At 42.9% G+C, this 20,487-nt stretch overlaps 1 protein-coding gene across 1 annotated transcript in view; it reads left to right on the top strand.

Annotated features, from left to right (window-relative positions):
• The first annotated feature begins 3,496 nt into the window (after nt 1-3,496).
• grk5l (G protein-coupled receptor kinase 5 like) overlaps nt 3,497-20,487 on the top strand; it is a 32,436-nt gene continuing 15,445 nt past the window's right edge. The window contains exon 1 of the mRNA XM_037098967.1: nt 3,497-4,005. Within this exon, the coding sequence (XP_036954862.1) occupies nt 3,954-4,005 (52 nt within the window). The 5' untranslated portion in view covers nt 3,497-3,953. The remainder of the gene's footprint in view (nt 4,006-20,487) is intronic.

The raw sequence follows: 20,487 nt of genomic DNA, 5'->3' as shown, positions 1-20,487 counted from the left end.
GTCAGCTGCAACCAATTAAAGGCCACCCCATTACTGGAATAAATGGTGCCATAGTGTGTTTCTGCAAAGCCACAGATGAGTTAAAACGTTGTCTCTAAATGTGTTAGTTCTATTGTTTTGGTAGGTGCAGTTTACATGTTTCCTGTTGTCTCAATGCTTTGCTCATGCTCTGGTTAGGTTAAGGCACAAAACCCACTCCATTATGTTTAGAAAAACACCACATACAAATGATGCCCCTTTTATGTTTTTGTCCACTTCCTCTCAAACCAGGACAAAATTAAGTTGCACTTGAAAGATTTGGGCAACCCAGTTGACAGAATAAATGTTGCCAAAGCATATTCCTGCAAAACCGGGTTCCATCTCCAAGTTTCACTTTTCATAATGCAATGCGTATGCTCAGGTTAAATCTAGGCACACAACCCACTTGGTTAGGGTTAGGAAAACATTATTTCTTGGATTCAAACGTGTTATGTTCACCTTAAACAAAGATGTAAATTGCCCCGAAGTCACCTTTTAAAAATATCCAGTGGTATCATGCTATCAGACGTTCACATGCTGTGGTCTCTTGTCAAAACATCCAGTAGAATCACACTTACAGTTCTGAAACATAGACTCAAACTGTGGTCGCTTGTTGCCTCTGTATGTTAATATGGTGTAGGCCTTGAGATGTCTGTGGTTACTGGTTACTGGGCAGATTTGGGAACATAACAGCCAGTGGCCTTCTGGCCTGGTGATGCTGCAATGTGACATCAAACGTGACACTCGTGCATTTGATATGAAATCTAATAGGAGGGATCATAATTGATCTGGATAATTGAGTTCAGGCTGGCGGCATATCAGTGCCTCAGACTACCTCATGTCCTGTTCATAAAGATCAGAGCGCGTCCGGAGAAATCGATCCTATCTGCCCTCATCAGTCAGTAACAAGCCTGTTAATCGTTCGGACGGAGACAGTGAGTTAATATTAAACAGCCGCCCTGCAGGAACCCTGTGACCGCCTCTGTGCGGCCTGATGGACGGCCTGAACTCCTCCATCAGTTATCATGGCACCACGTGAAGCCCGCCGAGGTTTAATGTATGGCGAGTGTTTTACTGTGAGCGCTGTACAGTTAGAAGGAAAAAACACGTTTTCATAAAGACGTCAAGGTATACGCAGTTACAAGAGTGTGACTTCCGGGCAAACTTCAAATTAAAACTTAGGTACTTTTATGAAAGAAGGTGTGAAAGGGGACTCAGTGGATCAGAGGGCATGATTTCTCAATGCTAGGGATTGTAGTGAAAGGGGAAATTATTTTCATTGAGTAATAGAAGAAGACATGATTGTCCAAATAAAAGCAATGCTACAGTGTACAAATACTCTGCTAGCCTAGAAGTAGCCATTGTTATATAAAGGTGTGATATGTAAGAGCTGGCCACATGTTGTTACTCAGAAAATAGTAGAGAGAGTAACTGGTTAACTGCTGCCAACTGCAGCTGCCGTTAGCTAGTTAGCTTAGTTGGCCGTGCAGTTAGCAGCCCTGACCGTGAGCTCAATGCCCCAAGGAAGTGTTGGCATGTACACTGCTAGCTCAGGAGCTTTGTATCAAGGCGGGCTGGGGCTAGCTGGCATGCTAAAGATGCTTTGCAACACCACACATGAATAAGTTGGAACTTTTGGAAGTTTTCAACCTAAATTCTCACATATTGCACAGTTCAGTAAAAATACAAAAGCATAAGCACCAAAATGTGCCCAGTGTAGGAAGTACATGCACTCTGTGTATACAGGCTAACTAGTAACTAAAACTGTCAAATACATGTAATGGAGTAATAAGTGCACTGGTCTATTTGCCCCTGAATTGTGGAGAGTGGCAGGAAATTGAGATATTGTGTTTTTTCTACTGTCAGGTTTGAAAAAAAAAAGTGCCAATAAAGAAGTACAGTCCAAAGATGGATTGCTGACTGATGCAATGTATCCATAACCTTAATAATATGAAGCCAATTCCATCATGTACAGTAGGGTGGTTCATCATTCTACCACCAGATGGCGACTTCACCTTTCCCCCATCCCATAGTCATTACAGTTAGTTGCTGATTTAACCCCCTGTTTGTGTCGTAACAGCAGAGACAAAGGAACATTTGGTGTGGCAGGATGAAGAGAGCGACTACAGTATGTACATCAGCAGTCTCAGACATGACGCCTGTGAACTCCCTCACAGGTGTTATCAATGATCCTGGCTGATTAGACCTCCTCTCTGATTGGACTTGAGTGAGTGCTGGCTGACGTCACCAGCTGAGCTGTTCAGAGTCGAGGGAATGTCCTCAGAGCCTGAGAGGAGGGCTAATCAGGTGCCAAGTGGAAACACCTGTGTAGGAGAACTCTGCCAGCTTTAAAGGGTACTTTAAACAAGTGTATACATTTCAAGTGTGTTTGCAGTACTACTGCATACGTGGAAAGCGTAGTAATAAAGACTTTTGTGGCTCCGGAGGAAACTGCTTGCGATCTGATAAATAACCTCCCGTCACTCAGTACCCAAGCTGTACTGTGGGTAATGTAGCCACCAGGTTTTGAAAAGGAAGATGAATGCCAAACCAGGGGTCGGCCCTGCATTCTGATACCCATACTACCATACTATTTGTATGCCTGAAAAAAGAAGATTTTTTATGAGATTTATATGAAGTATGTGGAATGCAATTACGCAAGACTTTCAGGATGTCCTGCTACATCCGGGTTGCATTTTGCAGTGTGCAAGCCAGCATGCTGTTCTGGCTATTCTGACTCACGATCCTCTGCCGACATAGCACAAACATATGACAGCCTACTGACAGACGACAGACACCACAATGACAGATGAAAGCACATTTAAGTGTCAGTACTATATTCTGCTTCAACTATAGGACCAAAAGGGTAAAAGCTCAAGGCACACTGTCATGATGAAGTACTGTAGTACATCCCAACTGTATGCGTACTGCAGGCAGCAGTATTTGCTTTGTAAGGGCAGCTGTAAGTGTGTACTAAAAATAAAAATGAAAAAGTATGCGAGCGCACCCCTCACCTTTGTCCCACCTTTTTCATTCCACGCATTCGTCTCCCTTTTCAAAACCTGGTGCCTACATTACCCACAATGGAACTGGATGACGTCACTGTAGTCACAAATGTCTTTATGCAACTTCTTTCTTTCTTTCTTTCTTTCTTTCTTTCTTTCTTTCTTTCTTTCTTTCTTTCTTTCTCTCAAGTGCTTGTAAGAAAACGCTGATGTGGAAAAATAGTGGAGTTGCCCTTTAAATGGTTTATACGTCTTCCTAATGTCTGTAGAGGAAACCCTGCGTTCAAGAGTTACTTAATCCTTAACTTTCCGCTAGAATGCTTTACAAAGTAACGGTCGTATTGTGCTTTTATTATGCTGACAAATTAGCTGAATTTCCGGTGGGGTCGTCCTTCCTGTCTCCGGCTTGACGCAGCGGTGACACGCAGGCCCAGCCCATTTTGATTACGCACCAGGCGGGGAGGAGGAGGAGGAGGAGGAGGGGGGTGCGCGCTGATGTCCTCCCTGGTGCGCTCAGCCAACCCCTGCTCTTGTAATGTAAAGCTGGTAGTATCCTGGTGTACCGCTGGACAGACTCCGCTCAGAGGACCCCGTTCGCGTACATCGGTGCCTCACACTTGAGCAGTTACTGTATCGGGCTCATTCCGCTGCCACATTACGCATGGAATGGTTTTGGAGGGATTGGAGTAGAAATGCTGCGCCGCGCTTCCAGCCCACAACAAGAACCATGCCCAGCTTACATTGCAAGCAAATCTATGACATCCTGTTTTATCCCCCACGACTCTGATATGAGAGAAATTTGCCGGGACACCGACGAGGAGTGAAGGAAACAACAGAGAGCGGACGGGCTGAAGGACGCTGTACTCGCTGCAGACGCTGTTTGTACCGAAAACCTCTGCATTTAGGATCTTTTCTTTTTTTTTCTTTTTGATGGAGCTGGAGAACATAGTAGCCAACACTGTACTGCTGAAAGCGAGAGAGGGTAAGTTGACACACACACAAGGGCTGAGTGCACACAGTAAGTAGGCCTGGCTCTGTCACATTTTGCGCTCGATATGCAGAAAAGGTGGGAATAATCGTAGTGATGACGGCAGTAGGTAGTCTGCGGACCGTACGGCTCCGTACAGCAGGTAAATCCCACAGATGCAACAGAAAATGACTCGTATGCAGCGTTACAGTGAGCGTGAACGCAACTCAGTGGCACTGATTCATCTGGTGATTAATGTGAGCCTGAAATGAAACTCCTGGATCGTTTTATCCTGACAGATTCTGACAGACCGTTTGCGTTTTCCCACATATGTAGAGGGAGGAGGAGGAGGGGAGGGGGTCTGCCCCTGCCTCCTACATCCGCTTTCGCTGTCTGTGCAAAATGAATGCGCTCTTTCGCAACATTATACATGCTGAGGCACACATTGGAGAAAGGGAATGACTCTTTTCACAGAGGGAATAAATGAGTGTAGGATGGCTGGCATTTGAACGGTGATGTGATGACGTGCCTGCTGCTGAGATCTATGCATGAGGCCTGCGCAGAGACACATTGGTTATTATTAGTGTGTAAGCTGGAGGCCCAGATGCAGTTTGACTGGAAGGGTCCGAGGTATGAAGGTGCACAGTGTCACCAATGGGTCTTCTTTCGAGGAGGACAGGGTCGTGTTGAGGGCAGGGCAGGTAAACACTGTGCAGCCTGACGCCATGATTGTTTCCCATAAAGGATAAGTTTACCCACAACTGAAAATTCAGTCTTTATTTACTCACCCAAAAGCGGATTGAGAGTCAGGTGAGGTTTCGCAGTCGACAAAAACATTTCTGCCGCGTCACAGGAAAACATGGTTGGGGCATCCTCCTAAAGAACGGAAGAAGGTGGGGACTTGTTTTGAAATGTTAAAAAAAAAAAAAAAAAACAACCACAAAAAAACCCCCAAAAACATGGCAACTTAAATGAAGATTTCCGGATTAAAACAGAGAGTGGATAACATTCAACCACCAATTAGGGTTCTTGGAACTTCCAGACACTTGGGTCTCGCTGTATAAAGCCAGTTTGTGTTTTGTGTGATGCTCCAGAGATGTTGTTTCGACTTCGAAACCTCAGCCCACTCTATACGCACGAGGCTGAAAAGATAACGACTGAGTAATCAACTTTGGGTGAACTACTCCTTTAAAGTGTTGTGAAAGTCCTCTGGAGGCTCCTGAATCTGTTTGGGGAACCAGTGGGTTAAAACACTCCACCATCACGATCACATTTCCCTGGAACTCTGAACACGCATCATACTGCCGTCTTTACAGAGTAAATGATGCAATCTTTCACTAGAAGTATCCTGCAAATCTAAATCACTCATCTTGTGGTCAAACACGCACACTCCTGCATTGATTCATGATGTGTTGCCCACGCGTACCAAGCCCTGGACCATTGTAATATCGTGATTTCAAAAGGAGCGTCAGCAAAGAGCACAAAAAAAAAAAAGTGCCCTCTCAGAGTTGCCGACGCAGGAGTTGTTGGTGTGTGGTGCATGTGGGAGAAAGGAAGTTTGTTGCCGCTCAGTGCACCAGCGTTACGTCTCTGTGTCCGGGTTATTATTTTCGTATCAAACCTGCTCACTGAGGCAAACCCAAGACGCTCAGTTGATGGCAGCTGTGTCTGCATTTGTGCAGCTGTTATTTGCCTGTCTTTGTCTTAGCTTCCTCCGTATAGCTAACTTGATGGCTTTGCTTCGACTGTTGATAATCGTATTGTTGAGAAAACGATATGATATATCACTTAATTAATATTTTGTCCGTCCCCTAGTCTCCCCTGTTGTTTCCCAACTGCTGGAAATCCTCACAGCCTACATTAAAGTAGAGCACTGTCCACTGTGGAAACACCAAACACACCCCGAGTTTGGGTACAGTTACCACGGATTACGTTTGGATCAAGTACTTTGGTAGAAATGTAGCATAGTTTTGGTTTGAGGCAATCTGACGCAGGAGAAGACCGAAGCGCCGTCCGCTTGTCCATTTTTAAAGGGCTCGTCTGCAGAGAGGGCAGAGAGAGTTTCATGGGAATTAATATGATGATAAAGTGAATCAGGAAGCCGACATGCTGTCAGAACCCCCTAATGAAGGATGCACTCGCCGGCAGGTCAGTGTGGACTCTTGTTTTATGGGCGCAGAGCACGACTGGGCCGGGCGAATTACGCTTCATGAATTAATAAGAGCAGTTAATGACCCATGACAGATCTTGCTTGTCCCAGCTGCTCCATTGGTGCTCATCCAGCCTCTGCCCCGACTGTGTGTGGGAGAGAAAAGGCCTTTTTACGGTTTCACATTAAGGGATGAGATGGTTCTTTGAGCTGATGGCTGAAGCACGACTTTCACAGCAGCAGCAGCAGCAGCAGCAGCAGTTTGATCAATGGCCCTACAAACGCAGCCATGTGAGAGCAGATCAGCAATTGAGTTTATTGCTCTGCACACATCGAAACATGTCACAGGTTGTTGGGAGTGTGTTATTGTTGTGTCCTTTTTAACTGTCTGAATCATTAGCGGTTTTATCTTACAGGGCCCAATGCCAAAGACAGCGCAGGTCCCTGTGTGTGTGTGTGTGTGTGTGTGTGTGTGTGTGTGTGTGTATGTATGTTGCTTGTCACTCACATGTGTGGCAGACTACAGTGTACACAGAGGCTCATTTTAGGTCACGTCCCAGCAGCGGTGAGAGAATGTGAATGGAGCGAATAAAGAGTGTTTATTCCTGTTTGTTTATGGGAGTGCGTCTCAGAGGCATGCATCCTCTGTCCAAACGCTCCCAGCGAACCACAACAGGAAACCCCAGTTTACACTTGCAGTCTTTGCGGTGGTTTATGCCAGCGTCCTCACACCTTCCCCATCATTAAAACAGAGCGAGTGGCAGCGAGGCGCAGAAATAAAAAGCTATTGATATCTCCAGGCCAGGAGTGGCAAAACAGGCCCGGTGCCAACCTCGCATCGCTCTTTGGCTCTTCTGTGTCAGCGATGACTGACCTGACAGTGCTGCTCTGGGCTTTACTGCCAAGTTCTTGTGAGGTCTTGTCATTGATTATGAGAAACTAGAGATCTAGATTAAAGGATAAGTTTGGCAAAAATGAATACTCAGACACTATCTACTTCCCCTCAAGCCAGTGGAAGGTTGGGGGAAGTTTGGTGTATGATTAAACATTTCTGGAGCTTCACAGCAAGAAAAAAATCATAAAATGGCTCCAAACAGCTCATCTGGCTGAATTGACATAAAAAGATGGAAAGGTACTTATAGTACGCCCCTTTTTGTAAACAGGCTTTATGTAACAGTTTATTCTCCAGAAGTGGAGTAGGGATGGGATGGTAAACTGTTATATCACTGATGACGTTAAAAAATGGCATGACATGTAATTTAACGTATCATCTCATGCCTGAAATGATGAGTGTTTGACGTGGGAACATGAGCTGGACCACTAATAGAGGGTGTATTTAATGACTTGTCAAATACATTTTTTTGTATTGAAAGTCCCCAGCTACTTCAGTTGTTTAGGAGAATGCTGTAACACTGTTTTGCTCCGAAGCTCCAGAAATGGTTTGTGAACTACATTAAAATCCCTCACCTGACTTTCCATCAGCATGTGGTTGCACTGAATTTTAATTCTGAGGTGAGCTTATCCTTTAAACATCTAAATATACACATTTTAAAGGACTGTACAGGCTAAATTCCCTCAAATTTAAAGAGCCTGCATGGCATAATTTGAAATGAGACTGTTACGACACCAAGAATTCTTATATTAGTAATTCTAAATGTTTAAATTGTTATAATCCTTTGAATGAGTTCAAACCTGTGGTCAAAAAGGTGGAGCATATAACTAATTTTGGTTTCCATATAAAAAGAAGCAGCTCTGATCATATTGAACTGTCCCCTTAAGTGACCGCTATCTTACATAAAGCCAAGCGGTACTATACACTATCAGTCAGATGCAGCCCATAAGCTATTTAATCAAATTGATCGTTACATAACAAACTGAGTGGGCTACTGCCATCCAAGCTCCATCTTCCTGTGGAGCTGCTCTCCGGTCTCTGCGGAAGATACTTTATGGATGGTGAGTATGCGGTGAAATGAAACACCCCGATCTCCTGCGCGATCATCTGAGTATCATCTGACAGCTGCAGCACTGTCAGCCATGACGGAGCAGCAGGAAACGCTGGTGCGCTCGTCTTAAAAGCTCTGCTGTCAGATGAGGAAATCGGGGGTCGCAGCGGATCAAGAAGAAAGTTCCACAAGCCTGACATGGCCGTTTGTTTCAGCTCGATCTGTTTGGATTTGCCTTTTTAATGTTATAGCTGACATATACACAAGTAGACTGAGTGAGGAGCTTTAATAACAGGGTATACTGTAGATTTATGTGTGTGTTAGCAGATGAGGGGTATGGGGGTGAATTCCTTTGTTTGAATGTAACCTGAACCCGGCGGTTCTGACTAGAACATCAGTGCAGTAGACCCTGAGCTCATTAAGTGTGTGTGTGTGTGTGTGTGTATGTGCGCGCGTCTCTGCTCTCCTCCCCATTCACAACTCTTGCTGGCAGCAGTCGCAGATTCCAAGCCAGGCGAGCGAACGTCATCGGCTGTCGGAGTGAATGAGAGTAAGGGGGAAAAACTGCACTGCTGCATCCAGATGCCTTTCTTGAATTGCGGTAACAGAGCCGGGGTATTTAGTTTGGGCTCCTAGACTGAATTCCTCCCCAACGCCTGCTGGCCTCCACGGAGGGCCTGTCGTGTTTTTGCAGGTTGTAGTTGCGCAAGTCAAAATCACGTCTGTGACATTTAGTGTAAAATTCTGCACAAGGAAAACCTGTGCATAAAAATGATTATTGAGACAAGATGATGATAATTGAATTAATCAATTATCAAGCCTTAGATCTCCAGCTATTCTGATAATAGATTAGTTTGTTTAAAGGTGACCTATTATACTTTTAGCACCTTTAGTTTAGTAGACTTTTTTCCTAAAAGATCTTGAAAGTTAACAGGGTAAAAGTCTGTGTTAGGGATTATTAATGATTAATCGATAATTGATTGTTAGTCAGCTAACTGCCAGTTAAATAAATCGCTTACAGTTTTCATCACTAGTCCGCACCAACACAAGCTCCTCTCTCCCACAGAAAACTCTGCTCCTGAAACACCTCATCAGAAGTCTCGCCTTTATTTTTGTGACTTGGTGACATCACACCATGTCATCAAGTCACACATATGGATAATTTATGCATTACGGACAGTTTGGTTTGTAAAAAAAAATGATTTACCACAGCTTCTCTGTTGTTGTAAGCGGTGCTACTTCAGGCATGTGTGAGCTGACCAATGGGAGCAGACTAGGTATTCAGGAGGGCGATGTTAAAGAGACAGGAGCTATAACTGAGTGTTTCAGACAATATGAGTTAACTTGTGCTTTTTTTTAGCGTTAAAGCTCGTAAACCCGTTCTTGTAGTTCCCAAAATAAAATTATGAGCCAGAAAATGAGCACAACATGTCTCCTTTAAGACAAAGAGTGACAAAGACTTTTCATTCCTGCTCCTTAAATGTGCATATTTTCTGACCAAACAACTTATTGATTAATCACATTACCCACTGTAGTTATTTGTTGGTTGTAGCACTACAGATGATGATGCTGATGGGAGCATGGCAGCTTTCTTTCACTCTTTCATTATTTTCACAAGTAAAAGACTTGTTGCCAGAATGCTTTTGGGTGACTGTGATGTAGTGTTTGTTTTAGGCCTGTAGAGGATTCTCCTAAATGAATAAAGGCCCTCGTTTGACATGTTTTAAAATGCAGTAAAACAGTTGCAGGTGATTCTGGTTTTGTATCAAGATGGCAAGAGGAACGATCTGATAAACTTTGAACTTTGAAAGAAGGTTTATTGTTGGGGCACCGATGGCAGAAGCTTTAGCCTCAAAGACTGCTCAGCTGGCTTGTGTTTCAATAGGAAGAGCAACTAAAGTGACATTAGATCTATGGAAAAGACATCAATAAGTAATTGCCCATTCACTTTTTGGACAAAACAGAACTCTTCCTCGGGTGACTGAGAATGTGAACCCAGGACGTGATCACACTGTGTCAGCAAGAAGTACAATTACACAGAGAGGGATATTATAGTAGGGCTGCAGCACATAAACCCCTCATTACAAAGATGAAGGTGCATTTGAAGGTTCAGTGGTGCAAAAAAAACGTTGGTGCTGGTGCTGGTTTACAGAGAGGCGGATAAAAGTGATAAGGTTGCATGAGTCACCTATCACCAAAGTCTTAACCAAGTGACGGGTGCATGTGTGGTGTACATCAAGAGAAAGGTACAGGCCCGAATGTTAGAGCCTGGCAGTGAAGAGTCACCAGCTTTTATAAAGCAGCACTTAACTCTGTGAAACTCAAAACAGTTTTAAAACAAGAACTACAGATAGCACGTCTTTACCCTACATGCTCTTTTTCAAAATCTGGTACCTACATCTCCCACAATGCAACTTAGCCACTGAGTGACATCAGTTGGGGCAATTTATCACATCACATGCAGCCTCCTATTTTTTTTCTACATGTGCAGTAGCACTGTACCTGTAAATATATATTAATGTGTAAAATTGGTGAGTTACCAGTTCAACGACTTGATGTTGGTTTTACCTTTAATTCGTCACCAGTCTGTATATCTGTATATCATCAGGGACCCTTCACTATGCTGGTTTTTGTTACTTACACTGAACCAAATAACACTGGCATAATTCAGCCCTAGTTTGTGATTTTGGATAACATGCCAGAATTCCAGAAGCAAAAGATGCATGAAGTGGTACAGGACAGAATCAGCAGTCGTTTCTAAACAGTTACACTGCGATGACAATCATTCACAGTCCCTATTATATTGCGGTTGATCCTTTCCGAGTTAAAGGAGCTCACAGCCCTTCTGTCTACCCAACTTGCATGCTATTTTGGTTACTGTTCTCTTCTTTCTGAGTTCACTTCTGTTGTGTTGCACGTGTCAAATAATCACTTAATGGGCTGGTTGGTTGTCAAAATCCTAAATCAAGTAATGCATCGCAACCATTGGACTTTTAGTAAATGTTTGAAAGTTCTACTAAATTACAAAAGTATTAGAATCCATACAGAAAAGCCTAAAATGATTAAATTCTCAATATGGTGGGAATACGTTGGTCCGTATAAAAGGATCATCGGCATCTCAGATTATGTTTGCAACCAATTGTATCACACTTTTGGCCCCGTTGCACTTCAAGCCAACTGATCTGTTACTACAAGAAGATGTGCAAGGTAACATAAGATAACAGCTACGAGGTATTTGTCCGTGCAAGAGATTTTGTCTTTGAGATCCTGCTGCAGAGGGGTTGGGGGGGGTGTGGGGTCAGGAGCGGTGTCGCTTCATCATGGGATGGCGCAGCAAGTCTGAGCAGGCCGGGTGGCAGGACCAACAGAATTCTGGTACAATGAGCCGGGTAACCTGTTTGTCTCTGCAAACTACCACTGCCAGACACACAACACAGGGCTTTGTTGTCCCTATTATGGCTGTGTCAGCATGAATAATATACAGTGGTCTCTCGCACACACAAACTTTTCATCCCACTTCAGACAAACAAAAACACTTGCCTAGAGTGCTCCTCCCTCAGGACCCGTCTGAAAGGACGGGGCCGTGACATAATGCCGTTGACTGTTATTGGGTAGAGAGCCTTAATGGAGGCTGAGTAAAATACACGAGAGGGAAACAAGCCTGTCGTTTGATCACTGGCTTCTTCTGATGGAGAGACCTGTGAGGAGAATCTATTGTCTGTGACCCATTCTTACACATTTTTTATTCATCACTTCTCAGACGTGATTCGCTTTCATTATTAAATTTGTTAAATGTGTTTTCACTTCCTAGAATGAATGCTTCAGGAGCACTCAGCCTGTGACATTAGATCCCAAGATACTGTGTTAGCTGGCAGTCAGGGTGGCTGGTAACGCTGTGTCCCAAAAATAAAGTTGTTCTCCACGCTGGTGACATTGACCGCTTTGATCCAGACTAGGGCTGAAATAAAAAAAAAATCATATTGTGATTGTATTGACACATATTTCTATTCTGATATGATTCAGTATTAGTGGGAGTGATTATTGCATCACAATAGTAAAAAAGATTTTACTGACAAAACTGTTAAAATCACGGTGATGTGACATTTGTCCAGCTATTTAACAAACATAAAACTAGGTTAACAAACAAATGTAGAAATCAGTATTTGTAGTCCAGGGTATCTCTGTTGCACTACAGTACTTCATTATAATTATTGTCACACATTTACCTTTTTATATAAAAAAGGCAGCTCCTGTGATTTGGATATTTCACTTACCCATGTTGCAATTTTGATAATATTTAGACTGTGCAGCCCTAGTCTACGCTGAACAGATTACCTTGAAATTTGGTGCAGACATTCATATGTGTCACCCAAACGTCATCTCTAGCTGTATGGACTGTGTACAGTCTCACTCATTAGCCTCAGTTGTTAGCATGGCTGTACACCTTAAGTGTTTAAAAGTGCTTTTTTTTTATGTCGTCTTGGCTGCACCTCTTCACAACTTCATAAAATCCATGAATACTTGCATCCATATAGTTTCTAATTTTTCAGTGGCAGAAGTTGTTATTTGTTTCATTTTCCAGTTCATCAACTTTATTTCAAATTAGTGTCTAATGCAAGATAGCAATAAGGCCATGTTTGCAAGCTGATTTTAGTTGGTACAGCCTCAAATAGCTGTTAGAATATCTGTCGTTTTGTTTTTGGTGTATTTTGGGTATTTATCCTATATGAATATATTACAAGCACAGCATTTTTTTTTATTGAGAATTAGAGCATGAGACTGTTTGCCACTGTTTGATGGCAGTGGAAAGAATCTTCTTTTTCAAATCATCTCCGGTAGCAGTAGTTTTATCTTATATGTTTTCAACCAAGGAGTACAGGATAGGGAACAAATCAGTTATTCCGTGGCTGGATATCTTTAGCATAGTTTCAGTTAAAATCAAAAGAAGCTAATCAGTTAAGTCAGTTTTTTTTCTTTGTGTGAGAATCCTTCAGAATTAAAGAGCCAGAGCTTTTTTTTCTTGGCTCTCCATCTTCTAGCAGCAGTAATACAGTGAGATATAAACTAAAGAAGAAGCAGAGATCGCTCCATCGACAGTGCGCCACAAGGCTCGCTGTGTTTTGAGTAGGAGTGTGACTCATTTTTTCTTGAGTGGAAAAATTCAGCTCTCTGGCTCTTACTATCTCTATTGTTATTGCTGCCTCTACCCACACATACAGTATACATAACTCAGCTGGATGCAACAAGTTCACGCCTGTTCTCTGGGGGTTGTCGAGTGGAATTCTGGGAAATATAGGAGACAATTATCTAAAGTAGAAGTAGACAAGGTGGGCTGAGGGAAAGTGGATGCAGAAAAAAAAGTGCATTTTAACAGCTCGTCACTGAAGCACTCCAGGAATGACTGAGTAGCCAAACTGACAATATCTTTTTTTTTATTCCCCATCATGTCAGACATGCAGGTGATTACTGATGCAGCATTTTATTGTGTCTCCAGCTCTATACAGCCTGAGAGGTGCTTCCTGTGCAATGCATTTCTGCCACATCGCTTTAATGGAACATCCAGTTAATATTTGATGTATTAATCGAGGAAAAATCAATACTGTGTCTTGGGAAGCTTCCGCCTTGATGTCTCCTGCTGTATGAGGACCATGAACTTTTTCAACATCTATCAAGACTGTCAAGATCTGAAAATTAATTTAAGAAACTTGATGAACTGATATCAATAAATGGCAGCTGAATAAAAACTTTATTTAAAACAATCTTTTACTCTTTATACTTGTAGAAGGAGCAAAAAAGTCATGAGTCCCACATGAGCTACCGTAGGATTTTTATTAGAATATACAGCCTGGGATTCTTATTTTTCTTTTCTTTCCATTTTGCCTGCACCCAGAGCCCCCCCACTCAAAAATGATGCTGTGGATTTTGGGGTTGTTGTGTGTTGTATGCGCGCATCCTTGGACACAAACACCATACTCATAATTTAAAGTAAATTAAAACTTAAAGACTTTTGCCACTGCAAATTTGGGATCCAGTGAACTACTCACTGCTGATGAATTATAAACCAGTGTGATGATACTGCGCTGTGTATTTCTCACCTAAAATGTTTTCAGAAACTGACTGTTTAGCTGCAATAGACAAAGTTTGTGCACTGGAAGTAGCCAGCCATATTGTTTCTTTATTGTTAGAGGGCTTTGCTCAAACTCTAAAACAAGGCAGTGGTGATCAGCTATGAACTGAGGTCCCGCTTGTTGTTTTCAGAAACATATTTTGGTGTACTGCTCAGCTATAATAGCATACAGTTCTGTACCAGCTCTTCGTCTTAGGGTTTCCTGTCTCAAAATGCACAACTAGACCAAAACCATGCTACACAGGGGTTTGTTTATTGGTCGGATGCAGTGCAGTGCATTCTGGTTGTTGTAGGTTTTCTACCTTTTGGGCAAAAAAGAATACCACAGCCATTTTGCTCTGTCTTCTCTGGTCATGTGGCACCAATTTCAAAACTATTCTCTCTTTTCTACTTCACAGACATCCCAGTTTTATGCAAGGACCATCTTTCCAGTGGCAAAATACTTAAAAGTTAAACTTTAAAGAGAACCCTATTCACCTTGTTGATGTTTTATAAGAAGGGGAGATAGTGATTATATATATATATATATATATATATATATACACACACACATATATATATATATATATATATATACACACATATATATATATATATATATATATATATATATATATATAATATACACACACATATATATATATATATATACACACACACATATATATATATATATATATATATATATATATATATATATATATATATATATATATATACACTATATTACCAAAAGTATTCGCTCACCTGCCTTTACTCATTCTATGAACTGAAGTGCCATCCCATTCCTAACTCATAGAATTCAATATGATGTCGGTCCACCTTTTGCAGCTATTACAGCTTCAACTCTTCTGGGAAGACTGTCCACAAGGTTGAGGAGAGTGTTTATAGGAATTTTTGACCATTCTTCCAAAAGCGCATTGGTGAGGTCACACACTGATGTTGGTCGAGAAGGCCTGGCTCTCAGTCTCCGCTCTAATTCATCCCAAAGGTGTTCTATCGGGTTCAGGTCAGGACTCTGTGCAGGCCAGTCAAGTTCATCCACACCAGACTCTGTCATCCACGTCTTTATGGACCTTGCTTTGTGCACTGGTGCACAGTCATGTTGGAAGAGGAAGGGGCCCGCTCCAAACTGTTCCCACAAGGTTGGGAGCATGGAATTGTCCAAAATGTTTTGGTATCCTGAAGCATTCAATGTTCCTTTCACTGGAACTAAGGGGCCAAGCCCAGCTCCTGAAAAACAACCCCATACCATAATTCCTCCTCCACCAAATTTCACAGTTGGCACAATGCAATCTGAAATGTACCGTTCTCCTGGCAACCTCCAAACCCAGACTCGTCCATCAGATTGCCAGATGGAAAAGCGTGATTCATCACTCCAGAGAACGCGTCTCCACTGCTCTAGAGGCCAGTGACGGCGTGCTTTACACCATTGCATCCGACGCCTTGCATTGCACTTGGTGATGTGTGGCTTGGCTGCAGCTGCTCGGCCATGGAAACCCATTCCATGAAGCTCTCTGCGTACTGTACTTGGGCTAATCTGAAGGTCACATGAAGTTTGTAGCTCTCTAGCAATTGACTGTGCAGAAAGTCGGCGACCTCTTTGCACTATGCGCTTCAGACTATATATATATTATATATATATATATATATATATATATATATAATATCTATATGGGAACCTAAAAAAAATAGAGGAGGTCAAGACATGTAATATTGTAAAAACAAATGAATCTGTTCATTAAGTCTTACCAAGAGTTTTCAATGATTAAATGGTTAATAGTTAAAAAAGGCAAAAGAAATTTTCCCCCAAGTGTGACCAGAATGCCCCAGACAACCAGACAAGTGGGGTAAAAGCTAAGACAGCAGCTTTCTTTCAGCAGCCCAGCTCAGCCACAATACACCCGCCAGTAGCTTTTATTTCTCTTTCGAGGGATGTTGCCATAACAGGGACAAAAGAACATGGAATGTCAACATAAGAGCTAGACATGGAACAAACATCTTGGTGTGTTTGAGGACAAAAAGGAAATGGAGAACAGCTGGAGGGAATAGGGACTTGAGCTTGAGAAGGACAGTGTAACCACTTTAACCCTGTTTTCGCGCTGTAAAGTGCAGCATGTGTTCCATCAGTTTGATAAGTTGGATCTCCTGTTTTCACTGGCAGCACTTTCGTCCTTGTTTGCTCCCTGCAGAATTTCACTCGGAGCGAGTAGAAATAAAATGATCCCTCACGGAGATTTAGGATCACATTGCCATAATGTTCGGCCTATCAAAACATTTATGGAGGTGAACAAACACACCAACACTGAGTCAGAGAGTAGGAGCGCTCTGTTATGGCGAGCTTCATGTGGACTATGCTCTGTCCTCCTGGATCTTTATGGATGAGCAAACAGCGTGTATTACCCTGCCCTGAGCCCTGCGCTGTCTTTGATCGGGTTATATAATTTCAGTCTATTGAATGTTGTTTTCCCCCCCTCGCATTCCGTATTTTATATATTTATAGAACAGGAAACTTGTGGCACATGACTCTTCCCAGACAGGAAATGTACGCTTGCTGTCTGCTGCTTTTGTGAGATTTCTGCTCTTTGCATGCAGGTTTTCATGCCGATTATCTTCCTGCACACACACACACACACACACACACACACACACACACACACACACACACACACACACACAGTTACTCTAGCGACAACTGTCCCAGCTCACCAGCTCTGAGGTCATGGACCGGTTTGACCACCTCAGTTTGTATCAACACATTGCTCCTGCCCTTGGGCCGCTGGCTATTTATAGCAGTAATGTTTACAAGGACATAAAGACAGGGAAAAGTCACACTTGTGGATTTTTCTCTTTCTTAAAGCTTAGTGCAACATGATCAACAGTTGCACTCTGAATTTATATTTAGATCGATCTTGAACACTTGAACATGCAGCGTTCATGCTGAACACAGCCGCATTGTTAAGGTCAAGTTGGATTCGGGTGTTGGGACACAGCTGTGGGCTAGCATCAATACTGCTGATAACATCTCTCTTTTATTGTCTATGACTGATTTTGAGTTTATGACCCCTCATTAAGTGGTTTCACATGTGACCCCCGCAGCAGCCTAAAGAATGGCCTAGTGTTGCCAGGTAAATGGCGCACGTCACAGATGTTTGTTCCGAGCGCGTTAGCAGATGTTACGGCCGGATTATCCCGTTATTATTCGCAGTAATGAGGAATACGTGGACAGAAAGGCTCGTTCAGGATGGTAATAAGGCGGCTGGACAGACGGACCGACATGACATCATTGTGGAACAGGGCAACAAAGAGCTTCTTCCTGCTATAGTCCTCCCCTTCTGCTCAGGTCTGGGCAGCGTTTCCCGCGGCTTCCTGTGGCACACAGACCACACACACAAACACACACACTTGTGTTAGTTAAACCAAACCTCGGGGCTGAAAGGTCCTTACAATAACATGTTTTTCACATGTAGAGATAAATGCCGAGGATAATGACACAATAAAAGTAAGGCCCCAAAATGTACAGTAGGGTGGATTAAAATGAGGACGGCACAAAATCACAATACACAGCTCAATCACCAGAATTAATATATTTGCGTTACTATAGATAAGTTATAACTTAATGTTTCTTTATGCTGCTTTTGTATTTTTCCCTCTTCACAATGCGGTGCTAATGCCCTGGTTAGGGTTAGGGTTTATGGTTTGACTTTAAATACCTGTTTCGGTGGCCACAAACACTGCTGGAAATGTTCCAAGGTCTCCTTAAAAAACACCCAGTTATGTCACCTCAAAAACGGATGGAGCTGGCCTGCCTGCCTGCCTGCCTGCCTGTGGAAAACAGCCGGCTTTGGACGCCACATAATTGTAAGAACATGAAGGTGATATGCCATATTTGGCAAAAGAAGTCAACCTTGGACGTATCTGTGGTTTGTAGAAATGTTAACTGCGAACAGTTTATCCTGGCGACGGGGTTGCTATTTATTTGTTTGTTACAATCCACAACAAATGTCTGATCATTAAGATTTTAGTTGTTTTCTCAGTAAAGATTTACAGTGATGCAATATAGTCACTCCAGCACTGCCCTGGTTTCCCTGACAAAAAGCCTATGGGAGTCTTCAACTGGATTTTGGACTATTACAAGTTAAATAAATGAAAAAAACTTTAATGTTAATTTTCACAAATGAGAGATTATTGATTAATTAAGCTAGCAAGCTAACTTTAAAATTGGATCTACAAGTTAGAATGTTTTGCAGCCATAGTCTGCCTGTAAAGATGGACCAGTGTGCAGATGTGTCTGCGTGTTTGGTGTGATGACATTAACTGTAGCAGCCCTCAGCTAGTTAGCTTAGTCAGCTGTCCAGGCGGTGGTTCGGACTGGGACCAGGGAAGGGTTAGTGTTTAAACTGCTAGCATGGGAGCTTTGGACCAAGACAGGTTGCAGCTAGCTGGTTAGCATGCTAACTTAATTAAATATCTTATATCATAATGTTAAAACTGAGGTAACTTCAAAAAATACGTCATTCCTGCAGCGGTCAATACTGTGGGGATTAATGAAGTTCACCTTGGATAGGAATGATCCGATTTTTGCTGCACTACTGGCTGGACTGCATCAGCTTGTACAGGCAGAATCTTCCCTTTCCTACATCCCTGCTGTATAAATAGTAACATGCAAACTCCTGCACGTGTCTCGCTGCACAGCACACTGGAAAGGTGTGATCTATTTCTAAATCCATCTCTGCTTTGCAAGAGATGGATATCTGTTACAGCGTGTTGAGATGTTTCATGTGATAAAGTGCAACTTGTGCTGTAATATATCACTCTGCAGAGCAGCAGGAAATGGCTGTTTCAGAACCAGCGCCAGTGCAACCTTGTCATCTTTGTTTGACAATGTTCTTGTTGTGTATTTACTGTTCGTGTTTTGCATGCACAAGGACACTGGTCCTTACCTGCAGCCCGAATGCAAATGATTCCAAGCACTGAAACAGTTGGACATTGTTTGAGGGAAAGGAAGAGGAGACTTTGAGAGAACAAAGGCGTTTGTATCGTTGTCTGGTGCCGGTTGGCTTCGCTGTGTTGGTACCTCACTGACCACCACGGTGTGACTCAACCCGCGAGGCCGACATTTAACAGATCAGACAAAGGAGGTGATGTGAGAATGAGTTGGATAATCGGTTGTTTGTGGACGAGGATGAAATTTTAGGTCGGTGCAGGGAGGAGATGAGTGTGAAGAGTCACAGAAAATCAACCAGATTCTCACTTTTTGCACAGTGTAGGTGGAGACAATAACACATACTCAGAGCTCCTCTCTCTGTCAGCGCTCTCACATCACATTCTGCTGCAGATGTTGTTGTCACATATATGCCAGATGCACAGCGTGAGATTCAGGATGTGGTTTCGGCTGGTTGTCCACAGCAGCACTGACTGCATGTCTGGGGTGACAGCGTAAGTGGAGGTGTTTGAAATCTCCGAAACCATGTTTTTGTGTGTGTGTGTCTGAGCTACAAACTGGATAATGGCTTCTTTTGTGTGTCAACACTTTATGAACATAACCTCACAGCTAAGCAGGGACATCTTTGAACGTGTGGATGGATTGGGCCTGCAGAACTGCCCGAGTCAGTTAAATTGAGCATGAGGACATTACTAGAGAGAGGTCACAGTCACTGTGCGCACACTCACACACACACACACACACACACACACACACACACACACACACACACACACACACACACACACACACATTTGGGATGCCGGTAACCCCCTGGTGCCGCGCCAGACAGATGTCGTTCCCTCTCTTGACCTTATTTTTGCTTCTCTTGACATGCCTTGATGATGTCAGAGCTGCTAAGCAGAAACACAAATAAAGGGCGGCGACCACACTGCCCTCATGGAAGAAATTAGGCCGACAAGTTCCTGTGTGCAGCGTACCCACGGCGCAGCGCATATTTCTACTCATGTGTAAGTGTGAGAGTGAGAAATCCTAATAGAGAAAGGAATAAAGAACTATTTACAAGCATGTTCATACTTTTAACCGCCCAGGAACAGAAAGTTACTGATCTGCACATAAAACAAAATTGTAAGTGGAGTTTTTTTTTCCCCTGCAGCTTCAGACCATCAGTCTGAAATCGCCTCACTTCCTTTTATGTTGATATTTACAATCCTTCTGTAAACTCCCCCTGCGCCCCCCCGACCTCGTCTGTTCCATCCCGCCAGAATATTTCCCCCTCAGCGAGCAGATATACAACGACGGCTCGCGGCCACCAAGAATGCAACACAGGATC

This window comes from Acanthopagrus latus, chromosome 5, assembly GCF_904848185.1.
Source record: "Acanthopagrus latus isolate v.2019 chromosome 5, fAcaLat1.1, whole genome shotgun sequence".
In the NCBI taxonomy this organism is placed as follows: domain Eukaryota; kingdom Metazoa; phylum Chordata; class Actinopteri; order Spariformes; family Sparidae; genus Acanthopagrus; species Acanthopagrus latus.
This window is presented reverse-complemented; position numbering and strand designations above follow the sequence as displayed.